The sequence below is a fragment of the Austrofundulus limnaeus genome, unplaced genomic scaffold, assembly GCF_001266775.1.
Source record: "Austrofundulus limnaeus strain Quisiro unplaced genomic scaffold, Austrofundulus_limnaeus-1.0 Scaffold13, whole genome shotgun sequence".
Classification (NCBI taxonomy): domain Eukaryota; kingdom Metazoa; phylum Chordata; class Actinopteri; order Cyprinodontiformes; family Rivulidae; genus Austrofundulus; species Austrofundulus limnaeus.
The window spans coordinates 4,420,174-4,444,508 of NW_013952415.1; the positions used below are offsets into that span (position 1 = coordinate 4,420,174).

The 24,335-nt window shown below is 37.1% G+C and overlaps 1 protein-coding gene across 1 annotated transcript in view; it reads right to left on the reverse strand.

Moving 5' to 3' along the window:
- The window catches only part of LOC106513589 (ephrin type-A receptor 5), a gene marked incomplete at its 3' end in the record, with an annotated part of 49,299 nt that extends 27,417 nt beyond the window's left edge, over positions 1-21,882 (reverse strand). Inside the window, 3 exon segments of the mRNA XM_014002505.1 lie at positions 5,441-6,161; positions 14,189-14,253; positions 21,626-21,882. Coding sequence (XP_013857959.1) covers positions 5,441-6,161; positions 14,189-14,253; positions 21,626-21,725 — 886 coding nt within the window.
- Between the last annotated feature and the right edge of the window lie 2,453 nt (positions 21,883-24,335).

Sequence of the window (24,335 nt, forward strand, 5' to 3'; positions counted from 1 at the left end):
GAGTTGCCGCCATGTGATTGGCTGATTAGAAATTAAGTGTTAACGAGCAGTTGGACAGGTGTACCTAATAAAGTGGCCGGTGAGTGTATACTCCCATTGAACTATTAGAGGACATCTTGTGTTGGTTTAAACAGTAAAGGTTTATTAAAATTAAGCATCATAATGTAGGTTGAGGACTTAAACCATCTTATTTTACAACAGATTAGTTACCCATGAGCTCAAGGTTCTTCATGAGCATTAATCATACGATTCATCTTCTGGGATATTTCGCCCTGTTTGAAGTTCATCCGGTGAATGCTAATTTGTAAACTTTAATTTGGTTTTGCCTTGACTGTATTGACTATATGCAGATTAATATGAGTATCTATGAATAGTGTATGCAACACTGATCATAGCCAGAGCCCATTTTAACATATAGCCATTTCATCTGAGCTTGTAAAGTTAGCTAGAATAATAATCAGTCTAACTCGCATATATTGTGAATTTGTCTTTAAAATTTGTTTAAACAACCAAAATAGAACAGAATAGCACACTGTTACTTAAAATGTATAAGATATTAAAAGGTAAGTCTCCAGATGTTAACTTTTGTGTAGCATATCATGGCCAAATGTCTCCAGAAATAGAAATGGTTTTTTCAAAGAAAACTCTACTTCTGTATTTGAATTATAGTTGAAAAAGGCATTTGTGGTATATTTGTTCATTGATGGGGAAATAAAAAAAAACATCTTTAAAAGGGGGGAAAGAATATAAGTGAGGTATAGAGCCATGCTCCAAAAATAAATAAATAAATAATTAAATAAATAAATAAAACAAAAGAGTGCAACTGGAGATGAAAACAACAGAAGAAGTGAGACACAGAGAAGATGGATAAACAAAAAAAAAGACTATAAGAAAAAGCGCAAGAAAGGTAGAAAGATGTAAAKTAAGGTACTGTATAAGAAAAAAAAGGAGATTTTTAAAATGAAAAAAGACAAAAACAGACAAAATAAAATATAAAAAAGGGGCCTCCTATAGACATCTGTTCAACAATTTCAAATACATATTAATCATGCTGTTGAAGGCAGCACACAAAGTTAATGCAGCAAAGGTTTACACAAAYGTGAATTCAGGTTTGCACAACATATAAAGTACAATGTCTTTGAAAACAACAGCAAAATTCTAATTCTAAGCTAAAAGAACGAACAAAGCACTTAACAAAACTCACTTTAATGTAAAGGCTAGTCGAGCTTTGGGTACTCTAGCAGTGTGCACCCTCACCATCGGTTGAGGTGTTTACTACAGCAACATATTGTCAAGTATATTCTCCAAAAGGATGTGGCAGTACACTTTATAACTTGACAAACAAAAATATTTGAAAGTTTTAGTTTGCATCACTGTTGGCATTTGGTAGGGTTGGGCAAAATCGTATCATGTGCAATAGTCAGAAAAACTTGAATCAATAATTTTTTGGCACTTGAYGATTAATGCCTCCAGGCAGACTGACGATTTCCCCGGTCAGTCTGCTCGGTGCTCCTCTCTGCTTCAAATAAAAAAAAAAAATTAACAGTTCTGTAATTTATTATTCTTAACTCATAATCATAAGGTTTTACTTGGTCTGTCGACACAATTTTTAAAATTGATGTTTAGCTTGAAGTCTGTATTTTGACACAGTTTGGAACAGACTTTTATGGAGAGCAAATCTTTCCCACTAGTGCGACTTAAAAATGGTCATGTGATTAGGATAYGAGGGTGTTCAGGGACTCCAGGGGATTAATCACCATATTAACCATTATCGGCTAAATACCACAATTAATCATGATTAATATTTTTGTCAATATTGCCCAACCCTAGCGTTTGGCCCCTATTGCCTGGTGCGACACATCAACTATAAACCCAGCTTAAACATGACACTGAAATACTCCTTAGTGGAGTCCTCCATCATCAATTATCTCTTGTTATCAYAGAACAATTAATTGTATTCTATAGCTCTGTAGTAACACATGCATTGACCTTCAACCACAACTTAACAGAAAAAAAAGTAATAAAATTAAATAAAAAATCAAGGAAAAAAATCATGCTTCATTAGATTTTTCCTGTTTTCAGACAGGGAAAAAGTTCTTCAAATTCTCTTCAACAGAAGTTCAAAACTTTCCCTCCACCTCCCAAAAAAGACACTAAATATATAAATCCTCACAGCATGGAGTCCAGACAGCTTTTCAGTGCTACAAACCCAGAACTCAACACTTCAAACTCCAGTCTGAGTGACTGAAACACACATGAAAAGGCGTTTACCCAGGCAGCGAACACATATGGTTACAAAGCAGCTAGAGAGGAAAAGCGGCCATGTTTCTCTCTGTAGATGGTTTCAAAGACCGCCATCTTTACAGACTTATCCTAATAAAAAATGTAAAGAAAAAAAATAAAAAAGCTAATTATTATTTTTAGGTGACATATCTCTTGTTGTAAATAWGAAGCATTGTTCTAGAAAAGATAAAATAAAAAAAATACATAAAATAAAAGTTTACTAGCATAGAAAATCAGTGCACAAACATGAAAAAGCACAATGGAAAACACTATTTTTGAATCGAAAATAATGACATCCTAATAGTGTTTCTGCCAAAATAAAATTGTGAAAAGTATACAGCTCCCTTTCTTGCTGAAAAAAAGTCAGATTTGCTTGCAGTAACATTAAAATGTAATCTTCACAACTCTTCCGAACAGGATTACAAAGACAATGCCATTATTTTTTGTCCCTAGTTCTTTTCAGCTTGGTTCATATTGAATAAAATAAAGCTTTAATCTACTGTGTTGAATCTTTGCAGTTGCAAACAACTTCACTTTTGCAAGCCTGTGGACCAGTGATGTGGAAATATAAAATACAAAAAAAATATATATATTATTTATGGTCCACTTGAAAAAAATCTATTTTGCTTTGAGTTTTATTTGTGATTGGAAACAAGCTTGTGCACAGAAAGCAAAATACAAAAGTAAGAATTACTTGTTTGCCCTGCAACCACATTACACAAGAAACCATTAGTAACATTAAGAGTATGAAAAAAGAGCTACAGCAAAAGAAAAAAAATGTTATCCAAATAAATGGTACAATTTTACTTGTACTTATACAAAATCTGCTGATTTTAGCTCACTAAGCTATTCAAACTCATGCTTGTTCATCACATTGTGACAATGTTAAGAATATTTTAAACTGTTTTTTATGAATGTTTGGATGAATGAATGAAAAAAAAAGCTGATGTCACTGATAAACACCAAGCTGAGAGCTGTCTGATCTCTGTATGTTATTGCTGCTCTGTGTATTTTATTTTATTTTATTTTATTGTAGAACTGAGCAGAAAGAAACTAGAAAACAATGTTATGTTTTAGCCTTATAAGCCACAGATCTGTGGAAGTAGCTTGGCTGACTCTACAGTCTGTAACAGCATGACTCCAGGCAGAGCAGAACCCCACTAACAGATGTTTCCTTATGATCTTCAGCTACATTTTCAGTGTTTGATAAAGTAAAGCTAAATATGACTATGGTAAACACCAGACAAGTTTTCTGGTTTCATTTTAAGGAAATGATCACAGTTTGATGAGCTTGCTTTTTCCACGCTAATTTCCATGTGTATAAATGGGAAACAAAGGATAAAAAAATAAGCAGATATTAGACTTGAAGAGTTTTCCTTTTGTAGCAGCAGATCTGAGACTAATCAGTTCATCATTTGAGATGGATACATGAACAGGAATACTTAGAGCAAAAATAAACTGTCCCAGACAATTACATTTTTTTCCTATACAACCTTTACTGGCTCAATAGATGTTCACTAAAATGCATTTTGAGGTACTGTGGGTTTCATAAGAACAGGGCGTGCAAGTCAGTGAATTGAGTAATTCAAAGACACTCAGGAAAAAGATGAGACAGAATGGAGAGAGGCGCACGGGAAAAGACAGAGGCCCAGGGTGCCCGTGGAAATGGCAGTTAAGGTCGGAGCAGGGAACGTCTGGGCACAAGTCAAAGCAGAACAGTGGCTTCATGAGAGCAGCAAAGTGCTGCAGGGCTCTGGGGAATGCCCTCCACTAAGCAAAGAAAAACATACTTGCACGCGCGCGCATACACACACACACACACACACACACACACACACACACACACACACGCCAAAGTAAGAACGCTCTCAGTAAAAGAACAAGCTGATCTGTGCACACACTCAAGCTCATAGCCCTAAAAATAAACATGTGCATGGATGAGAAAATAAAAACAAGATCAAGTTAGCAATCAAAACAAACAAAAGTGCACACACAAATTTAATAATTAAAATAAAAAACTTGATAATAATGAAAACTAATAATAACAAAAAAAAAAACTAAAATATTAGGATCATGTTTACACTGCGGTTTTTAACATTCAATTCAGATTTTTGCAGCATGTATTTATGGAACAAGAGCAAAGTGCTAAAATAAAATAAAAAAATTAGACCAATGTTACTATTATACGTTTTTGTGGATTCTCATTCCTCCAGGACATGGAAAAATCAATGAACAAAAATGAAGCAACCGACTCTTGTTCTGGAGCTGAAGACGTGCGGAGATACATGATTTAAACTGCACAAGGCTGGTATTAATATTCTAAATACTTGGATTGATCCACTCACTCCCACCTCATTCAAGTAAAAGTCAGATGTAATGCAACATGAGCCTGAGATCATATTGTAAAACATCAGATATGTATCCAATTTAGTACCACATAATGAAGAGGCCTGCATTGGATTTGAAAAAAAAGAATCTGATTTGTCACATTCAGACTGTCATGAAAAATCTGATATGGGTCACATTTGCCTGCAGTGTGAACGTAGCCTTGCTCAGGTTTTTCCTAATGATAAGATCACTGGTATGGGGCTATTCAACTGGCAGCCTGCGGGCCACATCCGGCCTGCGAGTGACCAAAGTTCGGCCCGCCAATTGGTTCATTCATCTCTTGAACCCAAACTCCCGGTTAGCTACTTTAATTAAGTTGTTTTATATAGACATAGACATGTTTGGTATCTGCAGAAATGTCAGAGTCTTGGCTAGAAGCTGGTAAAAATAATTTATTTGAAAATTCAAGACAGTTAAAACTATAAGCAGTTGAAAAGGACACTATGACAGTAAAAATAAAATCAGTTTAAAAATTTGGCAAGTCAGAGATGTCAAAATATTTGTGTTAAACAAGAGGCACAATGTGTTCTTTTTGTTTTTGATATTTTCTTATCACTACTTTTATTACACATGGTTCTGTATGTTGTATTCATGATGAAATGCAGAAAAATAAACTATTTCATAGGTAACAGATATTTGCAATACTTGTTTTATTTACATAATAATGTTCGGCCCCTGTGCTCTTGGCCTGCATGAACTGTGCCCCTCCCCCCAGAGCAATTTAGTTGACTAGCCCTGCTTTAGTATAATTTAGGCATTCTTTTCTTACCTTGACAAGATCCACTGATTTCCTCAAATCCTGGCTTGCAAACACACTTTCCAATGGGTACCAGCCATTCTCCCTCCGTGCTGCAGTGCATCCGCGGCGGCTCATACAAAGGCACAGAGTTGTTGATGCAGCGGCCCACCACCTCCACCAGCTGGGATGCCTCTGAACCCGGGATGGTGTCAGAAAACTCTGCCAGGCTCTTTACCAAGAACGGGCAGCGTTTGTAGAATACCCGCACYGAGACTAAAGCAATGCAGGCCCCTAAATCCTGGAACGCCAAGTAGAAGCCTTTCCGGGTCAGAGGTCCTAAATCGCGAACTTCAGTGTTGAGCTTCATCACGCGATCCCCCAGGTCCAGCTCAGTGAAGCTTTCATCAGCTGCTATGGTGTCAATTTTAATGTATCTGTTCTCTTTCATTGCCCGGTCTTCCTCCTCCGTTATTCCAACACCATCCCTCATCCCTCCATCCTCCATTTCATCCTCATCACCGTCCGTTTCGTAGTAATACATGTTAAAAGTCTCCTTGCAGGTCCCGACCCCTCCAGGAAGGCTGTTACAGTCTCTTAGGGTGAACTTGAGCTCGATGTATACTCGCTGGGCACCTTCSGTCAGGATCCAGTTGGTGTGCAGCCAGTTGTTCTGGTTTTGCTCCATGACGCGGCACACTTGGTACGTGTGAATGGGGGCGTAGTCTTCGTCAACTTCCCCGATCTCTTCCCACTGCGGCAGAAAAAAGATCGATATTGAGAAGCAAAACAAAGAATAACATGATGATTGCTTCAAATCAGCTGACATTTACCAAGAGGACTCGACTTGTCCATAGTTTTTAAATCACTAGATAAGTCCTTTCTGCTCTGGGTTCTGAACAAAAAACTACTAATATATAATTTCCATTATAACATGATGGTGTGATCATGATTCGATGTTGTATCTGTGGTCCATTTTGTTTATCAGACTGATGCTGACAAAACACAATGCAACATCAGAGCCAAACATTTGAGATTTATACCGTTTTTTTTTTTTCAATATGCCTATTGCACGGACTGTTACAGCAGTGATGATACATTTGCGATATATTGTGTGCAGCCCTAAAACAGATCTAACAGTAATCTTTGAAATAATACATGTCACCTGCTGCATTTTATATGCAGGTGTTTTAAATATGATTCTCTGATGTTGAGAAGGGACAGGGATCTTTTTGGTCAAACTGTGTAAATGAAATTATGCAAGATCTCAAATCATATAAAGAGATCTCACATGGTCTGTTGCATAAAATATACTATAATGTACAATACAATAAAGCTTTGTTTCAGAATCAAGTCTGTTAGCATATTTTTGCTATGAGAACCATTTTTAGGTAATATGCAAGGTTTAAAAACTTAAAAATACAGCACAGATTCCTTTGTTAAAAGGCTTAGCAGTGGTGAGAATATTATTTATAAATTTGTGCATCACAGCACAGATAGAATAATCATCCTTTCTGCTTTATTTCCTCCTACTGCACAAAGAAAAAAAAGCAACGAAGTTGAGTTAAAAGGTGGGAATATGAACAAACTGAGAAGGAGTTATTTGAAAAAAAAAAGTGTCCTTCTGATAGTAAATCTATAAGGCCACTTTTTTAAAGTGTCAACATGCGTGTGTGTAAGTTTGAGCTAGTTCTGGCTGTGCATGCATATATGTAAATTATCTTTCAGTGTTCATGTGTGTGGGGGCGCRTGCATCTGCATCCATGCCTGTTCGCTTCAGACAGCAGCATTAATTCCCCTCTGCAGGTCTCCTGGGATGTGGCTATTATCTGCATCACTAGCACTCTCCCATGGCTAATACAGGCGCTTCATCATGTCACTGTAATATGGCCAGAGGGACAAGACTATGATCTGGTGTTATAGCCTAATAGCCTATATTAATCAACCCTTGCTGTAGTCGCTCTACAACCTTCTGTTTTTATCTTTTCTCTCCGTCTTGTTTCGCCATCTGCCTGATTTTCAGTCGTCTCCGCTTTAGTCTGAGTCTTTTGTTTTATGGATACAATTATTCAGCTACTGAACCACATCCAAATGAACGCGGGTAATTTATTTATTTATTAGAGAATTCTGCGCTGTCAAATGCACATGCCTTCATGATTATATTCATAAGGTGTGCATATGGCACACTCAAGCACTTTTAGATGAATAAAGTTCTTTTTTTTTCCCTCCTGACAAGCAAGAAAACATGACAGGTCAATAAAGAGCTAGYGACTGAGTTTCACTCCAATCAAGAYGAGCATTAAGAGCATTCGACTAACAAGAATCATCACCAGTGCGAAAGCTTTAACAAATCTATGTGCTGGTGTGTGACTGAGCCCCTGTTTCTTGCAGACTTGGGCCCAGTTGGTCCCAGCACAGCCATTAAGCCTCTTACTGGTAAGATCACACAGATCCACCAGCCTGCTCTGAGTTTTACACAGCTTAAAAACACACACGCACATGCACACACACACTTGCATCTATTGGGATGCCGGTTAATATTTGTATCCCAGCAGGGTACTGTACAGATGACCTTCATTCATTTTCGCCCACAGCTAAATGGTTTCAGCACACACGGTTACTCTGGAAGTCGTCATCTGCACCTCAGCTGGTTTTAATGGTTATTTGTGCAAAGAGGAAATGGTACTTGAATTTACAGGGACTTGTCAAAAATGATTCCATGCAACCAGTTTACTAGCAAATACCCTCTAACTGAAATGGGAGTACATTTCAACCAAAACACATCAGGAAYATATAAACCTGGCATTTGTTGAATGAATAAAAGAAATGCCCACWGTCATAGATATTTAGAATTATTTCATGATAGAAACAACAGAGTTGTAGCCATTTTAGTYACACCTTGGAAATATTACTCAAAATCTCATATGATATTGTGAGATGCCACACTCAGAATACAGTAAGTGCCACAGATGACCTAGAACTACTACCGAATTAAATTTTAGCTCAATACCAGCAAAACATTTTAGCTGTGGTGGCCATTTTCATTCAAGTTAACTCCAAAAGTCAATCAGATGTTGATGTATAAATGATTAATTTCAGACTTTTTCCATTAATATACATCAAAATTGCAAACAGTTTACTTCAACCTTTAATGGTAGAACTTCACCAACAGTTCCTGTCAGTAAGTGTTCAAAGCATCTGTTGAGATGGTTCTTTGGTAACAATCACAACAAATTTAAGTTAAAATTTGGTGCGGGTATAGGCTTGTAGTTTTATTATGATAAGTCTAACCTAGTTGTTAAAACATGTCTAGTGGTTCAAGAGAAATTTTGGTAACAGACAGATTTTATCCCTACTACACAAATTGGCTCCTAAATCAGGAACAGATTATATAAGTCTATATTATTAGAAACACAATGTGCTTTGCTTTCAATATAATGGATAGGTGGGCATAGAATGCTCAGATGTCAACCCCCACCAACACACACAAACACCGACACACATCCTTGTACTTGCATCAAACTGAGGACTTCGTGTTGACTTCCATTCATTTTTGTAAAAGCATTTATGCCTACCTCAGACATTTTCCGTAACACTAACCATTACCAGTTTATTCCTAACCTGAACCAAAACTTCATTCACACCATACCTTTAAACCAAACTAGTAGAGTGCAGTAGAACTGCACAAAAAAGTGAGACAAGTACACACACACACCATGTGTTGATTGACTTGACAAGCTAATACTGCATGCCAGGACCACCCACGGTGATAATATGCATTGGAAAAAATAAAATAAATAATACAAAGCACAAAACAGTATATATTTTAAATGTTAATCACAGACTGAAGTCTTGGTAATAGCCTTGCACATATTTGACTCTAAGTTGCAAAGTTCTTCTATAAAACAAAATAATAATCTATTGATCATTCAGAAACACATGGGGAGTTTTACATGATTGAATATGTTAGAGGAAATGGTTCCAATATCAATATATATGGATAGATGTACGCATTGAGACGAGTTCCAGTGGTGACAAACARCCCAAACATCTGTATTGTTGCTTATTTGCTTCCTGGTCATCTCCACTTTGCAACACAGAACTATCCCTATAGGCATCCCCGCAGCTCCTCATTAGTGTGTGTGTTTAGGTTTTCCTCACTATTGAATGTGTGCCTGTGTGACACATCCATCAGCAGGCCCCCTGTGGCTGTGCTGAGTGCTCTCCCAGCTCTAATTCTATAAAGCCATCTGCAACTTATTATTACTGCCCATTACCATTGACCATCGTGACACTGTAACAGAACTGTTCCTTTTGCTCCTTAGCCAGACAACACCTCCCCGCCTTTCCCATTYCTGCCTTCATCTTATCTGTCCTTTCATTTCCCGTCTCATTTTCCCACCTTTTAATTTCAGCCATGTCTATCATTTTCCCATTTGCATCCTCTCATTTTGATTTTAATTAGAAAATCATAAGTCTAACCTAGAAATTCTAGACGTCTTCCTCTCCTATTTTATTTTCACTTCTCTTGGACTTGGTTTCATCTAAGTTGTCCACGGTTCTTTATCTCCTTTGTAGTCCATATAATTTTCTCTTCCCCTCACTTTTTCATGTCAGACTTTCCATCAGTCTTTCATATCCTCTTACCCGTTTCGGCTTTTCTTTTATACTCACTCATCTTCTGTCTTTCGTGTTACTGCATTCAGAGAGTAAAATAAGAGAGAAAACTATAAACGGAACTTATCTTGTGAAAAAAAAATGCATTTAATAATTTCAAAATAATGCTAAACTATTAAATTAGCAGCATGTTTTTTTTAATTTTTAGTGACTATTTAGGGTCTTGACACACACTCTAAGCTGTCATTTAGCATATGTTCCTATTTTTTTTACGGTGCGCTCAGCATGTTTGACGCTAGCTCGCTTTCAACTCTGGTCCGAGTACACCAATTCAGTGGATTTGTGGAATAAAAGACAGCTTTATAATGAGCTACTCAGCCAAGCAAATCACCGATTACATCAGTTTAGTGAGGTCTTGCCTCTTTTTCTTGTCTTGCACAACTAAAGGATTGTGGGCGATGTAGGGCTGAACGATTCGTTGCTCACCTGACAATAACGTCAAGCAGGGAGCTCAGCCCTTGTTTAAAGTTCACTCACTGTGTGGATTCAAGAGCTCTGGAACAGTTTTGTCAATGAACTGTTAAACACACRCACAAACACATACAGTTTAAACCTGAAAAGCTCTGAACTGTGCCCTCCAGGACTCAGAGATGTGAAACACTGAGTKTTGTCCATCTGTGATGCTACATTAAAGGCTGGCTGAATCAGCGTGTTTTGAATTGTTCATTTTAAGGTCTTGTTACTAGTGGAAACTAAAAAGTGGGGATGCACAGATGTGAAAATTTTAGCCGATGTAGATACCTGATATTAATAACCGATATTTACCGATATTACACAAACACACTAATTATATTAAAGCACAAGCACACTTGCGTCTTTTTTTGATACTATAAAACACAACCAGACGTCTGACATGGCTCTCTACTGCAGTTATTCCTGGCTGCGCCACTATCACTACCAGGATCAAACAGATGCCGCTTGATTAGGGGGTGGGCGGTATGACCTCCAATTCATATCACGATATAAATTGAATCCCTTGACGTTAACGGTATATATCGCGGTAGAAAATTATCATAAAAAGCAAAGATAATGTAATTTTTAGAGCATTTATTTAGCAGAAAACTGCAATCATAATCAAACTCAGCATTTTTTGCTGTATTGCAAATGAACATAAAAGAAGTACAAAAGAATGTTTATCAAAATAAAGTGGATGTTATAACCAGCACTTCAAGTAAAATTAGTAATTTAGACATAAAAAACTAAGTTGGCATAAGTTGCCTAAAATGTTAGTGTGACAGGACCTTAAGGGCCTTAAGTTGCACATAGTCCTAGTCTCAAAACAATTTCAGATAAATGGAATGTAAGTGTTTTGAAGCCAAATAAATGTAATATCGGCCTGCCATACAATAAGCCTGCTGAACTTATCGGCTGCTGCTCTGCTTCACTCTCAGAGCAGAAGCCGATGTTACATTAACAAAATGGATTTATAACTGAACGAACATCCACATCTTTTCTTTTTATCATCTGTGGGTAACAATATATGAAAAACAAGTTTTTTTCCAATGACTTGGGTGTGAAAAAAACTACGGTTGTTAAAGCTTCGCTCAGTGCGATGTGCAGCGAGAGGGAGGAGGAAATGTTCCCGCTATAAGACGGCACCACGTAACCGTTCTACGGTGGGAGGGGGACATTTTGAGGATTTATTCTCTCCATACATGTTTTATAGTGCTATATTTCTTCAATTATTTTTAGAACATTTTGAACTCCTCCTGCTCAGTGGTCTCTGCACTCACAGGTGCGATGAAGTAACTGACAACAGGATGGTAGAGGGTAAATTTCTACCGTAGGCCAACTTCATATCGTTTCTACCATCTATCGTATATACCGCGCAGCCCTACGCTTGACCAAACATTCCCCCATCTGAAACAGAAACAGAAGTGGCAACAAGCTGGGACTCAATATAGACTTCTAATCTCGGCCCAGTTTTATTTATCGGACTGATTCCGATATGCTAAAAAAATGACCAACGTTGGCCGATATATCGTGCATCCCWACTAAAAAGAAAACTCCAGTTCCTAACACAAACATAWCTAAGTTTGAGAGATAAAAGCAAGTCTATATTTAAATCATGCACAATTTTGTGTTGATTAATGTGAAAATGGCAAGTCAGTTTGCAGTATTTGGGTTTTCTGAGACATGGCGCATGTGTTTTGTCAGCTACCAGACACAGTTTTTTCTCTCTTTTGATTAAAGTTTCAATACTAAAGCTGAAGTGACATAAAGCYGAAAGGCACATGTCATCAGTCTTCTTTTGTCACCACAAGGTTCTTTGGGTCTGCTTTGTTGCAGGACCCYTCTAGCCCCATCCACCACTGTCTATTGATGTTTAGATACAGATAGAGCAAAATGTTTTAAGTATTTACCCCACTGATGGGTAGTAAGAGAATGGAACTGACAGCAAAGACAATCCATGTAGTTAGAACCATCTCTTTAGTGCCTCCTTCTTTGCAGACACCATTTAGTTTATGTTTATCTCTTTATGAGGCTAGAAGCTGTAGTTAATGATGATGTCATCCAACTAGCCCAACCTGCAAGTGTGCTCAGCTCCAAGGAAGTAGGACCAATAAAGAATGAAGGTATTAAAAACATTACTGTATACACAATGTACTCTGAAAGTGTTTTTTTCTCTTTTTTACCTACATTGATGCTCACACATTATCAGTTTGATAATTTCTCATTATTTTGCTCTCCATCTCTTTCCAATTCTCTCTACTTTTATCTCACTCCACATCTGTCTACAAATTCCATCTCGTATATATGCCATTTTATGATTGATATTTTTGAAGGCTTCTGGTGTCTTTAGAAGTTTCCTGCGAATGAGAACAAATTCACAACTACGGCTGTTCATATGAGGGTTCAGATGAAAATTTGTATTCCTGTTTTTTTTTTTTTTAGTTATAGGCGTTTCATCACAACACTAAAAGGCAACCCAAGACCAAAAAAAAAGCCAGATTTTCTAAACTTTCTTTAGAGAAATAAAGACTTTGTGTGCCTTTTCAACAACTTCTTCAGCCAAGACTCGAACAAGTGTGAGTGTGGGTGTTTTTGTGCCACAGATGGGATGCCTCTATCTACAAACTGAAAGTGAATTATAACAGCTAATCGCCAACATTGATGTATTTTTACATGCAAAACAGGGAAAAAAAAAGAGTGTCACACATATTTGGATTGTGTCTGAATAAATATTAAAAATAATTAAAATCCATCTTAATGTGCAGCTAAATAGTAAGAGCTAATGAGGATTTAATTAGAAGAATTTGAATATGTCTTATCATATCTTCTTTCCTGAGTGTCGTTACGTCCTTGAAACGTTGGAAACGCACACAAACACACAACATAATCACTTCCTCGTTAATATGATTGCACATATGCCTGCTTTTGTCAGCACTATCTTTACCATCTACAGACTGAATGGCCACAGACTGAGGCATGATTTAAATAGTMAGAGCTGAGAAAACACTACGATCAGCACAATTGCTCCATTGGGTTTAGCTGCAATTTTGCAGACAGGGGCCGCGGTTATGAGAGATCTTTCCTATGAAGTAAATACATGCACATTGTTATTTATTATTTAAACCAAAAATAGTATAAAAACTATGAAAGTAGGGATTTTTTAGTTTATTACAAAATGTAAAATTTAAGGGCTAATCTATTGTCATGAGAGGTGAAATTTTTTTAACATATCATGAAAATATATTTTTCCAACTCCAGTTTCTAGTAAGTCATTCTCTAATTAGCTTTCACTTTGGGAATACTTGGAGATGGATATTCAACTCTTGGCTTGAGAATAATTTATTCCACGGTGACTTTCAATATCTTATTCATGAATTCAATTTACCCTGAAAACGAGCTGGGAGTTTCTAGAAACGAAGTGACCTTTAACCTCAATAAAACAAATGAAACATTTGATCTTTACTATGAAATAGAAAAGTAGTGAATGTTTTAAGACCAAAAGGCTGAGTCTGAAATATCCAAGTAGCTTCGCCAAAGAAGGAAAACCACATGCCATAAAAAATACATGTACGACCAACAAAATAACAAGATCTTAGATATCTTTTACAATAACTGAAAATATCAGTGTTATTTAGCAAGAAATACACTCACCCCATTCTTAGGGTAAGCTACCCATCCCAGGTCTCCCATCACAGAGCGAGAATCCAGCAGGTTCACTGTTAAAATATCAAAAATACAAATAACATAAATATACACAAACATCCCAACAACCACTTAGAAAAACAGGAGAAAAAAATACATGTAATTTCCAGCATGTAGGTCCAGTTGCAAACCATTTGGAATATTTACCTATATTTCTCTTTATTTTCTGATGTTAATAAGACCAAAGCATTACAAGTATCCAGTTATTGAATGTGCAGTGGGGCATCATAAATACTGACAGTTATGGAGAGTGAAAAGTGACTGTTGGATATACTCCACCCTATTTTCAAACACTTAATGTGATATATCACAGAGCTGTCTCTGTTGGAGACTAGTTGGCAACTCAAAACTGTAGGACAATTGCAAAAAAACTGGGTCTTTGACTTAAATTTTTGCCTGAAAAAAATAAGAATACTAAAAATAAAATYGTATTTGTCAAAACTGCTAATTTAAAATCAAATGGCAGTTTTTGTTTGTTTTTTTGCCATAAAATGTATGTTGTCTGTTGCAGTGCAGTAACTTGAAAATATTTCAGGCAGAGGCAACCATTCTAAGACYGTAAGGGAAGCTCAGCTTCCCCTAAAATGTCAAAACAAATAAGTGATCACATATATATACTGTCTTGTCACATGTTATTGACTAAAAATGTGCTACAACGCGCTTAACTTTTGTTCAGAATCAGCTTCTTATCATGGGTAATGATGTGGCTTTCCYTTCACTCATTCCCGCAGCTTCACAGAGCTTTAAACAGTGTGGATCATATCTATGGTGTGGAYGCTGAGCTTCTACAGAGTTCAACAGCGAAGCAAAGATTGGAGCGAAACAAGACGTGTCATTGGATAAATGCTGGGCTTTGTCCCGCCCATCAAACGCTGAGCATCTCTGAGGGGTCTATGGGGCAGTGGGCTGGCCTCAACTGGCCCAGATACTCAGCTTCTGCATGATGATTGGATGATTTGTCTGAGGCTGAATCCCTTTTTGATTGACAGTGAAATCAGCGAATCAGCGATCTTTTGATGTAAACATCTGTGGCAGCATTTTTTTAAATTGTATAAACCGACACATTTTATGATGTAGGCCGAAATTGAACTTCCCCTCCTTGAAAGACCAGCATCCGCCACTGATTTCAGGGGCCATAATATTAGCATCACTCCTAATGTTCACTTGCAAAGAYGGTTCAGCACAAACCCGTTATCAGAAATGTGTTAATGCATCAGAACAGCTGACACCCTCACTGTTTGAGCTCCATATTTGTGCACCTTGTTCACAAAAGCTAGTTTTTCTTTTTCAATTTACACATTTCAGTGTCTGCAACACAAGTACATTTAGACTTATCCATTAACAAACCTCTCCGCTCAGCCTCTTGAAAGCTGTCAACTGCAATTACATGACCCTTGGTATCAGTATAGTCACTTATCTCCCCCTGTTTGCACAGTCTGAATTATTCTTTTTTGATGACAAAAAATATAAGTCACCAAAGGTTTTGGACAAATAAATAAATGTAAAAAAAAAAAAAAAACATTGATAAATAAGCATCTCATTGCGGTGACCACGCCATCCAGCTGTGCTGTTTAGTTTAGCTCAAACATTTCTGCAAACAGAGTTTCTGTTCACACCGGGTTGACCATGGAAGAAAAAGGCAGGTGAAAAGACTTAAATATTTCTGACAAGGGCTGAAGCTTTATTTCCAGATGACTGGCCTAGAACAAACTCTCAGCAGCAGTTTAACAAGCCCCTCATAACTCACACAAACGCATGACGTATCGCTTTGGTGCCTCCAAAATCTGTCCTCGTTCGCTGCAGCGTGCAGTGTCATAAACACAACTCATGTTTTGTCAAACTCCACCTCAGTTTACTTAATCTTTTTTTAAGATAGGGTTTGTACTTCACATGTGCCGAGTGCAGTGAAGCAATAAAGGAGAAAGTCGAAGTAAATGATCTGTTATTTAGGACGACATTGAGTGGGAGCAGCTGAAGAACACAGAGGACAGGAACAGTGGGAAACATGTCAGAGGAACAGTATCCTTATTTTGGAGTTTTAAGGTTTTTAAATCCTCAAATATTCGTCTTTAAGAACTGACTAGTTTCAAGTTTGTGTTGGAATGAGTTCACCCATTAAACTATCCCTTGCAGAGTTTTAAACTAAGATCCATTCATACTGAGAGGAGTTGTAAATAGAGTTATGAATAATCCTGTGATTCTTTGCTTGAACCACTCCTAAGTTTAGCACAATATCAGTAAAGCTGGTTGAGTTATTGAGATTTTTGTTTGATAAGTTCGCTTCGCTGAGGCAGCCATCTTGAATGGATTTGACTCCATGTTGAAGTTCATTCAAGGGTAACCTTTTGAGCGTTACATTAAAATATGTTCGTTGGTTCATTTTTGGGTAAGCTACAGACAAACACATACCGACACGGGCAAAACAAGTGCAATTTTCTTACATCTCTTCGTATTTAAGTTTAAAAAAAAGATTTTATGGATGCAAAGAAATGAATGGTTCCAAAAAGTAAAATCAACAGAACATTCACTATTGTCTAACAAGTCCTGTTCATTATCAAAGAAATTAGGGATGCACAATATGAAAATCTCAGCCAATGTCGATTAGGGTTGGGTGATATTGGCAAAAAAACAGCAATAATTGTGGTATTTAGCCAAGAATGATTAATATCATTATTAATATCCTGGAGTCCCTGGACATATCCTAGTCACATGACCAATTTAAATCACTCTAGTGGCAAAGATTAACTCTTCGTAAAAATATGTTCCAAATTGTGTTACAAGTACAAACTTCAGGCTATACATCATTTTATAAATCATGTTGATAGGCCAAGTAAAACCAGAGTTATGATAAATAAATTATATATCTTTTTTTAAAAAAAAATGTTAGGCGGAGAGGATCCTCAAGTGGACTGGGGAAATCTCCAGTCAGCCCGCCTGGCAGCATTAATCGTACTTTTTTGGTGTCACTTCAGTAGAAAACGAAACCAAATATTATTAGTTTATTTAGTTTATTTATTTCTTCATCATTAATCGTACTAACCATCAAGTGGCAAAAAAATGATTAAAATATTTCAGATGATTAATTGCACACGATACGATTTTGCTCAACCCTAATACGTAAACATACTTTTTTCGATACCGTAAAAAAACAACCAGACCGCTGACATGGATGTTTACTTCAGTTATTCCTGGCTGTGCAGCATCACTATCGTGATCAAATAGACACCGCTCAACCAACAATTTCCCTTCCCAAAACAGAAACACAAACAGCAACACGAGGGAAATCAATATCAGACGTTAATATCGGTCCAGTTTTACTTATCAGACCAATATGCTAAAAAAAATATCAACATCGGCGGATACTGACGTTAACGCAAATATATATTGCATCTCTAAAAGTAATGTGGTCACATTTACAGCCAGCCTAAGTGTGTAACTTTCTCCTGTTTTATGTTCATAAAAATAATTTAATGAAAAAAAAAACCTACTTAAAAGCAAACAAAGTTAAAGCAGCACAGGAACAAAGATACACCTCCTCTGCAAACCCCTACCTTCCACACACACACATAAGTCTCCTTACTGTCTCCACTGCTCTGCAGAGAATAATAAAAGATGTCCTGAGGAGGCGATTAGACAACTAATTAGGCCATAAAGAAGAGATAAGTGATCCTGAACTAGATCATAAGGGGTATGTTACCTCTTTCACTCTCCAAGGATCAAACCACCCAACAAGTCAGAGCTCAGCAACGACAAGAATCTACATTATTAAAAGTCGTCTGCAGTGAATGAATGGAGTCACTTTAAAAGTGAGAGACACTACTTCAATACACACTCCAAATGTGATGCAGAGTCAGTGGATTTTCAGCTTTCAAATACTTACTGTATAACTCTCATCTGGATTACAACTGATTATGAGTTCTGTCAGGAAGAAAAAAAGCAGTTGGTGTTTCAACTGTACACTTTTAAACACACTTGTGGCAATTAGCTCCAACTTTTCTTAACTGATCTTTAAAATAGTCTACTGCTGGAAACAGTGTTTAAAAGAACAAGATTGCTTCCAGCTGTGTTTTTAACCACTCTCTGTAGTCTTTGCTTTTTAAAATATGCCAGCTTTGACTGGTCATGGCTTAATGACCTGCTTCCTCTTTTCCACCGAAGCWAACAAGACAAATACACACTTCGACAAAGTCTGTTGCTGATTCCTGAGTTGTATTTTGTCAAAAAATTTAAACACTTAGGATGAAGGAATGCATATTTCTGGCCACCTTTCATGTCAGAAAGTACAATTCAGATAATCTCATGTTGAGAAAAGACAAAGTTGTAGACAATTTGATKAAACCTTGAAAGTAACCTGCAAAACCTTGTGTGGTATCAAAATGTATGTTCAAAATACACTGTGAATGACTCTCAGTTACTAMCACGTCAAAATGGACTGAGTTATATCTATTTTTGTGTCAGTTAATGATAATTTTCTGTGGCAACCTCCTTGAACAGATTCCAGAAGTTTATTAGTTATAAATAATTTTTTAACAGCCAATAAGATAGGYAAAAACAGAAGAGTCCACCTTCACCTTCCATCAACTGAAAATAAATGGTTWAAAAAATCCTTAATGTGAGTGCTCACACACATAATATAACCAATTTACAGCAAATCTAAAGCAGTTAGCTCCGCATTCCTCTTCCTCTGAAATTGATCAATTTAAATAAGCATGGATTAGCTTTAGGAGACACAAATCAACACGACAAGGGTGTGTACAGATTTCCTCATAATTATTCATCAGGGGATACTTTACAACAGAAAAAAATTAAATAAAAAATGCTCCCAACAACAAGAAGCCCATTAATTCAATAATGGAAGCATCAGGATTACTTTCTGCTCATTTGATTTTCGTTTAGCTTGCACAAATAAAAGCTGAACTTGTGATTTTTGAAAACACCTTAAAATATAGCAAAACAAGAGCTTCTGCTTTTGTTAAGCGAAAAGTAAGACAGCAAATTCACATTGCGCACTTTTCCTGAGTTTTAAAAATGCCTGATTGTGTCTGGTGTCTTTTTAAGTTACTGTAAATCAGGCACATTAGGGAATTGGTTTATTTAATTACGGTTTTCCTCCCCATTTATACTTGATGTTGTGTGACAATATAGCGCAAAGCAAGCGTGTCCCAAATTAATTTAAAATTTGAGTTCAACAGCAAACTCTGGCACGATTCTCGAGGGCTGAACGTTAAACAGTTTGATTTTATGAGTTTTAAGCTTTTAATCAAATTTAAAAGGAGATGAGAGGAGGTTTTTGAGAAACTAAAACTGGTTCTTGAGAAAACTGTAAAAATAAAGAACAGTGAAACAAGTTGATTATGCAGGACAGCAAAAAAAAAATGTGACTAATATGATCAAATGAGTGTGAATGTCATGGCCTCATTTATTGCAGCCTGAGGATTAACCTGAACAAAAAATGTTTTATCAACACAAACAAAAAATGATGTCTGTATAAAAATAAAAATATATATATATATATAATTAAACTAAATGTGTTTTACTAACAAGATGTTTGGCCTTACCTCGTTAAAAGTTATCATCTGAACCAAAGAAACAAAGTGATAACCATGATAACCAACACACTGTTTCAACTTAAWTTGTGTTACAGAATGGTGCCCTGAAAGACCCCCGGGACCTCTGAATGCCCTTACACTGTGATCCTAAACTCAAATAAATCCATCGTGTAAAGAATACACAAACTGATGAATGTCGTCCCCTTCCCGGATAGCCCAACAGCTCCAAACAATATCATCAGGCGACTGCTCACACTGCAGACAAAACAATACCTCCCCTTCACCCCAATTATGTGAAATATATCACTTTACAAAAATCCCCTTACATTTAGCTTGGGACGTGGAGGTGGTTCCCTTAGCTTTTATTCATAGTTTGAATGGATAGAATGCAGGATGTTTGGAGCTGATATGTGACACGATAACCAATAGGCCTGAGCTGCGACAAGTGTCAGTGACTCCAAATTGTGGCAAAATTGAAAGAAAATCTGGTAATTTTTCATTGAAGTCTCACTAAATTCGGAATATTTTTGACCAGTGAACCATGCAGTCACATTTTGAGAAGCATGCATTTGAAAAAAAAAGTTAAGAAATCAAATGAACGCTGACCAGAAGCTCTAAACCAGAGGAGCCCAAAGTGGGGCCCGGGGGCCAAATTTGGCCCACCAATCCATTTGATTTGGCCCACCAACATTTGCCAAAGTTACAAGGTTGTAATCTGTTATCCTATGTAGAAACACAGTATTTCCATTGGTCAAATGACTATATAAAAGGGCTGTAGTGAAGGTAGTTTTCAGTCATGGTGCTGACTTTATCTTTGATTTATTAGGATTAAACATGAAACATGAAATGACAACAAGAAATATTTAGAGCAGATTTAACCCCACATGTAGATTTGCACACTTTATAAGGCCACAAAAACTCATTTTATCTATTTATGAAATGTCCCATGAGCCTTTGCTACTTGAGCGTATGGCAGACTTTCTCCAATACCCTGAATAAAACAAAAGAGGGCCATTGCATAGCTTAATCGTTAAAAATAAAGGACTTCACTTAAAAAAAAACGTTTTTGTATTTCATGTATTATATTACAGCATTTTGCCCGCAGCCCTGGATAGATTTTCATTTTGGCCCTCTTGGGGAAAATGTTTGGGCACCCCTATAAACAATACCTCGTCCCCAATTTTGTGAAACATTTTTACCATTTTATAAAACCTTACATTTTGTTTGGAATATGCATACTTAGCGTAGCATTTGAAGTGAGATGTGCTAAACGGTGACAAGATAACTGTAAATTACTTTGAACTAATTTCCCCCCCAGCCCATTTAATGTGGTGAAAAAGGCAAAAAAATCTCATTTAAAGACAATAACAAAAGCCCTGTTTTTAATTAGAAATTAGGTTATAGCTYTTAAATTAGGATGTTAGAAATGGAACAGCTGAAAGATCAACTTCATTTGAAGTGTGAGCAATAATAAACAATATTTAAAGGGGAGGCTGTGATGGTGATGAAGTCATTGGGGCAGTTCATTCATTGTGTTTTCAGACAGATCCAGAGATGTTCGCTCCTCGGCGCGCACCTGCTGGTTATCTGAGACAAACATGTTCTGTCCAAAGGTCCTGTTTTCATTTTATCTGTTATCAAGTCGGCACACAGAATCATTAATGGCTCGGGGAACAGCTGTCATAAATTTACCACCTCAGATGATAAAGACAGCCGAAGCGGATCAAATGATGGTGAAAGACGGGGGAACTTCACACATTCGGACCTTGCTCGGTTCTTCATGTCAGCGCCAATGAAAGCCCCGGGTTTGTGTCCGTAATTAGCTGAGCCAATTTACCTTCATTTGCCGGGATGCCCCAGGTTCCGAACAACGCCACGCTCCAGGTCCAGGTCCATGTCACCAGCCGAATGCCACAACTCCGCCAACGAGACTGCATGGCTCATCCAAAAAAAAAAAAAAAAAAAAAAACAGTGGCAGGCTGTCCTCAAACAGCAGCACTTTGTGTCAGCATTAGACGCGGGGAAGTGTTCGGATCATCAGGAAGGTTGTGAGTCCGCTTGGAGACACCGGAGCTCATGTTCCGCCGCGGCGCAGTTCAGGAGAGGAGTGTGCGCTCCGGTTTGGAGGAGGCGGGCTGCGCTCCGGCAGGGAGGGAGGAAAAGGGGGGGCGGGGTTAGGAGCAGACTCTCTCCAATCGCAGACCACCCGCAGGTGAGACCCCCTGCTGCTCCAGAACKGGGTTGTCCAAATCATTATCGACTCTCACTCGTTACCTCCTCAGCTCTGTCATCATCACGTGCGTTTCTATTTTAGGGGCTCTCCGCTTTGGATTTCTGAAGTTGGCTGTTTGAAGACAGAAGAGGTTTTTTTTTTTTTTCGTCATAACAGCTTTTGCATATTTGTTTGWAAGGTTCACGCCCACATGTTGAGCTAAAGCTAAACAGTATTTTAATTAATTATTCAGTCGTTGGGAGAGTATATAGTTTACAGGCTATGTGTTTAATATTTTGTACGCTACTCAGTTTTCCTTATGTGGTAACTGACAAAGCATGACTTAGAAAAGCAAACACAAAACCTCAATCATAATCTGGTATCAAATGCATTTAACTCAAAATGAATCACTGAATGGATCTATGCACCATAATAAAATCCTTACACCTTTAACAAACTGTCAACTAGTTTGATCTCAATTAGTTTGTTGACTGAAGCTGCTGAAATGATCAGAAAAACAGAGAACACCAAAAAGGCCTTTTTTAGATACACTTAAATAAACAAGAAAACGCTTGTAAAACACTGACAATGTTCACTTGCTGCTTAGGTGGAGGTGGACAAGGTTTTGTTTTATACCTCAAAGTTTCAAAATAAAACTAAAACACTGTATAAGGCTTGAGGCAAAAAAAAAAAGAAATCTGTTGCAAAAGTTTTATTCATTTTATCTCTTCACTATTCAGTGTGTATTTACGCTGTGCTGCTTTTATTATTCTTCCAGTCTCTTTATGATATAGTTGCTTTGATAATCACTGAGTTGTACTCCTGTGGCATGTTGACACATCACGCTCCTTGTGCTCACACACAGATACACACATTCACGTATAGACGTATTGATTAAATGCTCCAGTTAAAAACACACACTTCCAATACACTTTCCCATTACCTTCAGATCTGCATTTCCTGTTTTGACCATAAAAGATCATCTTCAGATTTTAAACACTAATAATTTTTTTAATTATTATTTTTCCCCTCTGTTAGTAATCAATGACGTTTGCCAAACATATAGGTGTAGTGGTGGGGTGGTGATATTTGTAATTGTGTGGTCTAACAGCAGGTGTGGAGGTGGTTGTTGTGTTTGGGAGGTGTTGCTTCTCAACAGGGAAAAGTGTAAGAAAAAAAAATCCACCTCCAAAACACCTTTGTTATGAGATTTAATCATCATCCTTGTTGTGTTAAGAATGGATTTTTGCCTGTAAGCGTGTGTTGAAAATATTTTCAGATGATCATGTTTGATCTCTGCTTCCAACTGCAGTTGTGTGTAAATTTTTGACACTAATTTTTTTCTTCAGTGCAATCAGTCTCTCTTCTTGTTTTTGTTTTTTCCTCCATATGACTGTTTAGGTGTCACAAACACTTGTGCACCGAGTCAGAAAGATTAAAAAAAAAAATGAGCATGTGTGGATTTTGCTTTTATTATGTCTTCAATTTTTACTTTTCCTCGCAAAGCAGCCAGTGCATAATGACACCAAAAATTATTTTGTGCATTCCTTACAGACACCAGCTTTGATAGAAGCACTATTTAATGCCCTGAGAATGAGAAGTAAAAGACAGAAAAGCAGGTACTATGATGTAATATAATGTTAAATTTGACACGCTAGTCGGATAAAATTAGAATATTTTCTCGTGTTTTGATGATCTTAAGTAACTAAATTGTTTTAAAATGCTTTTTTTCCAAAACGTGTTCTGATGTGGTTGTACCTTGGGGGCTTAACACTCAGCTATGATTTTCTGTCTGCCCACACATGACAGTAGGGGAGGGAAATGGAAAAACAAGGTCATTTGGGGTCAGTTTAACACACACACACCCACACTTGTGCGTGCATTTCCTTTCATACAGTCCCAGTGTTTCACACAAGAAAATGCACATTTTTATTTATTTATTTTTTATTTTTTATTTTCCTGGGAGTACCTTGTTGGCAGTAAGGACGTCTCTGTCTGTGGCAGCAGCAAAAAGTCAAAGTTGATTCAGGTTTCCAACTGAGACAACTCATTTCTTATGCACACACAGACCCAACACACATGTTGGATTTTTGTGTCCTCGTGGGGACTTTGCATGGACTTCCATTCATTTTCCAGTAATTTATTTTTTTGTCACTTCAGTAGAAAACGAAACCAAATATTAGTTTATTTAGTTTATTTATTTCTTCATCATCAGTGGCTTTTTCTTTTTTTTTAAGTGAAGAGAAAATAGAGACAGAGAGAAAAACAGAGAGAGAAGTAATTAGAAAGATAAAAATATTGAAAWAGCGATTAGAAGTATATTAAATATACACCA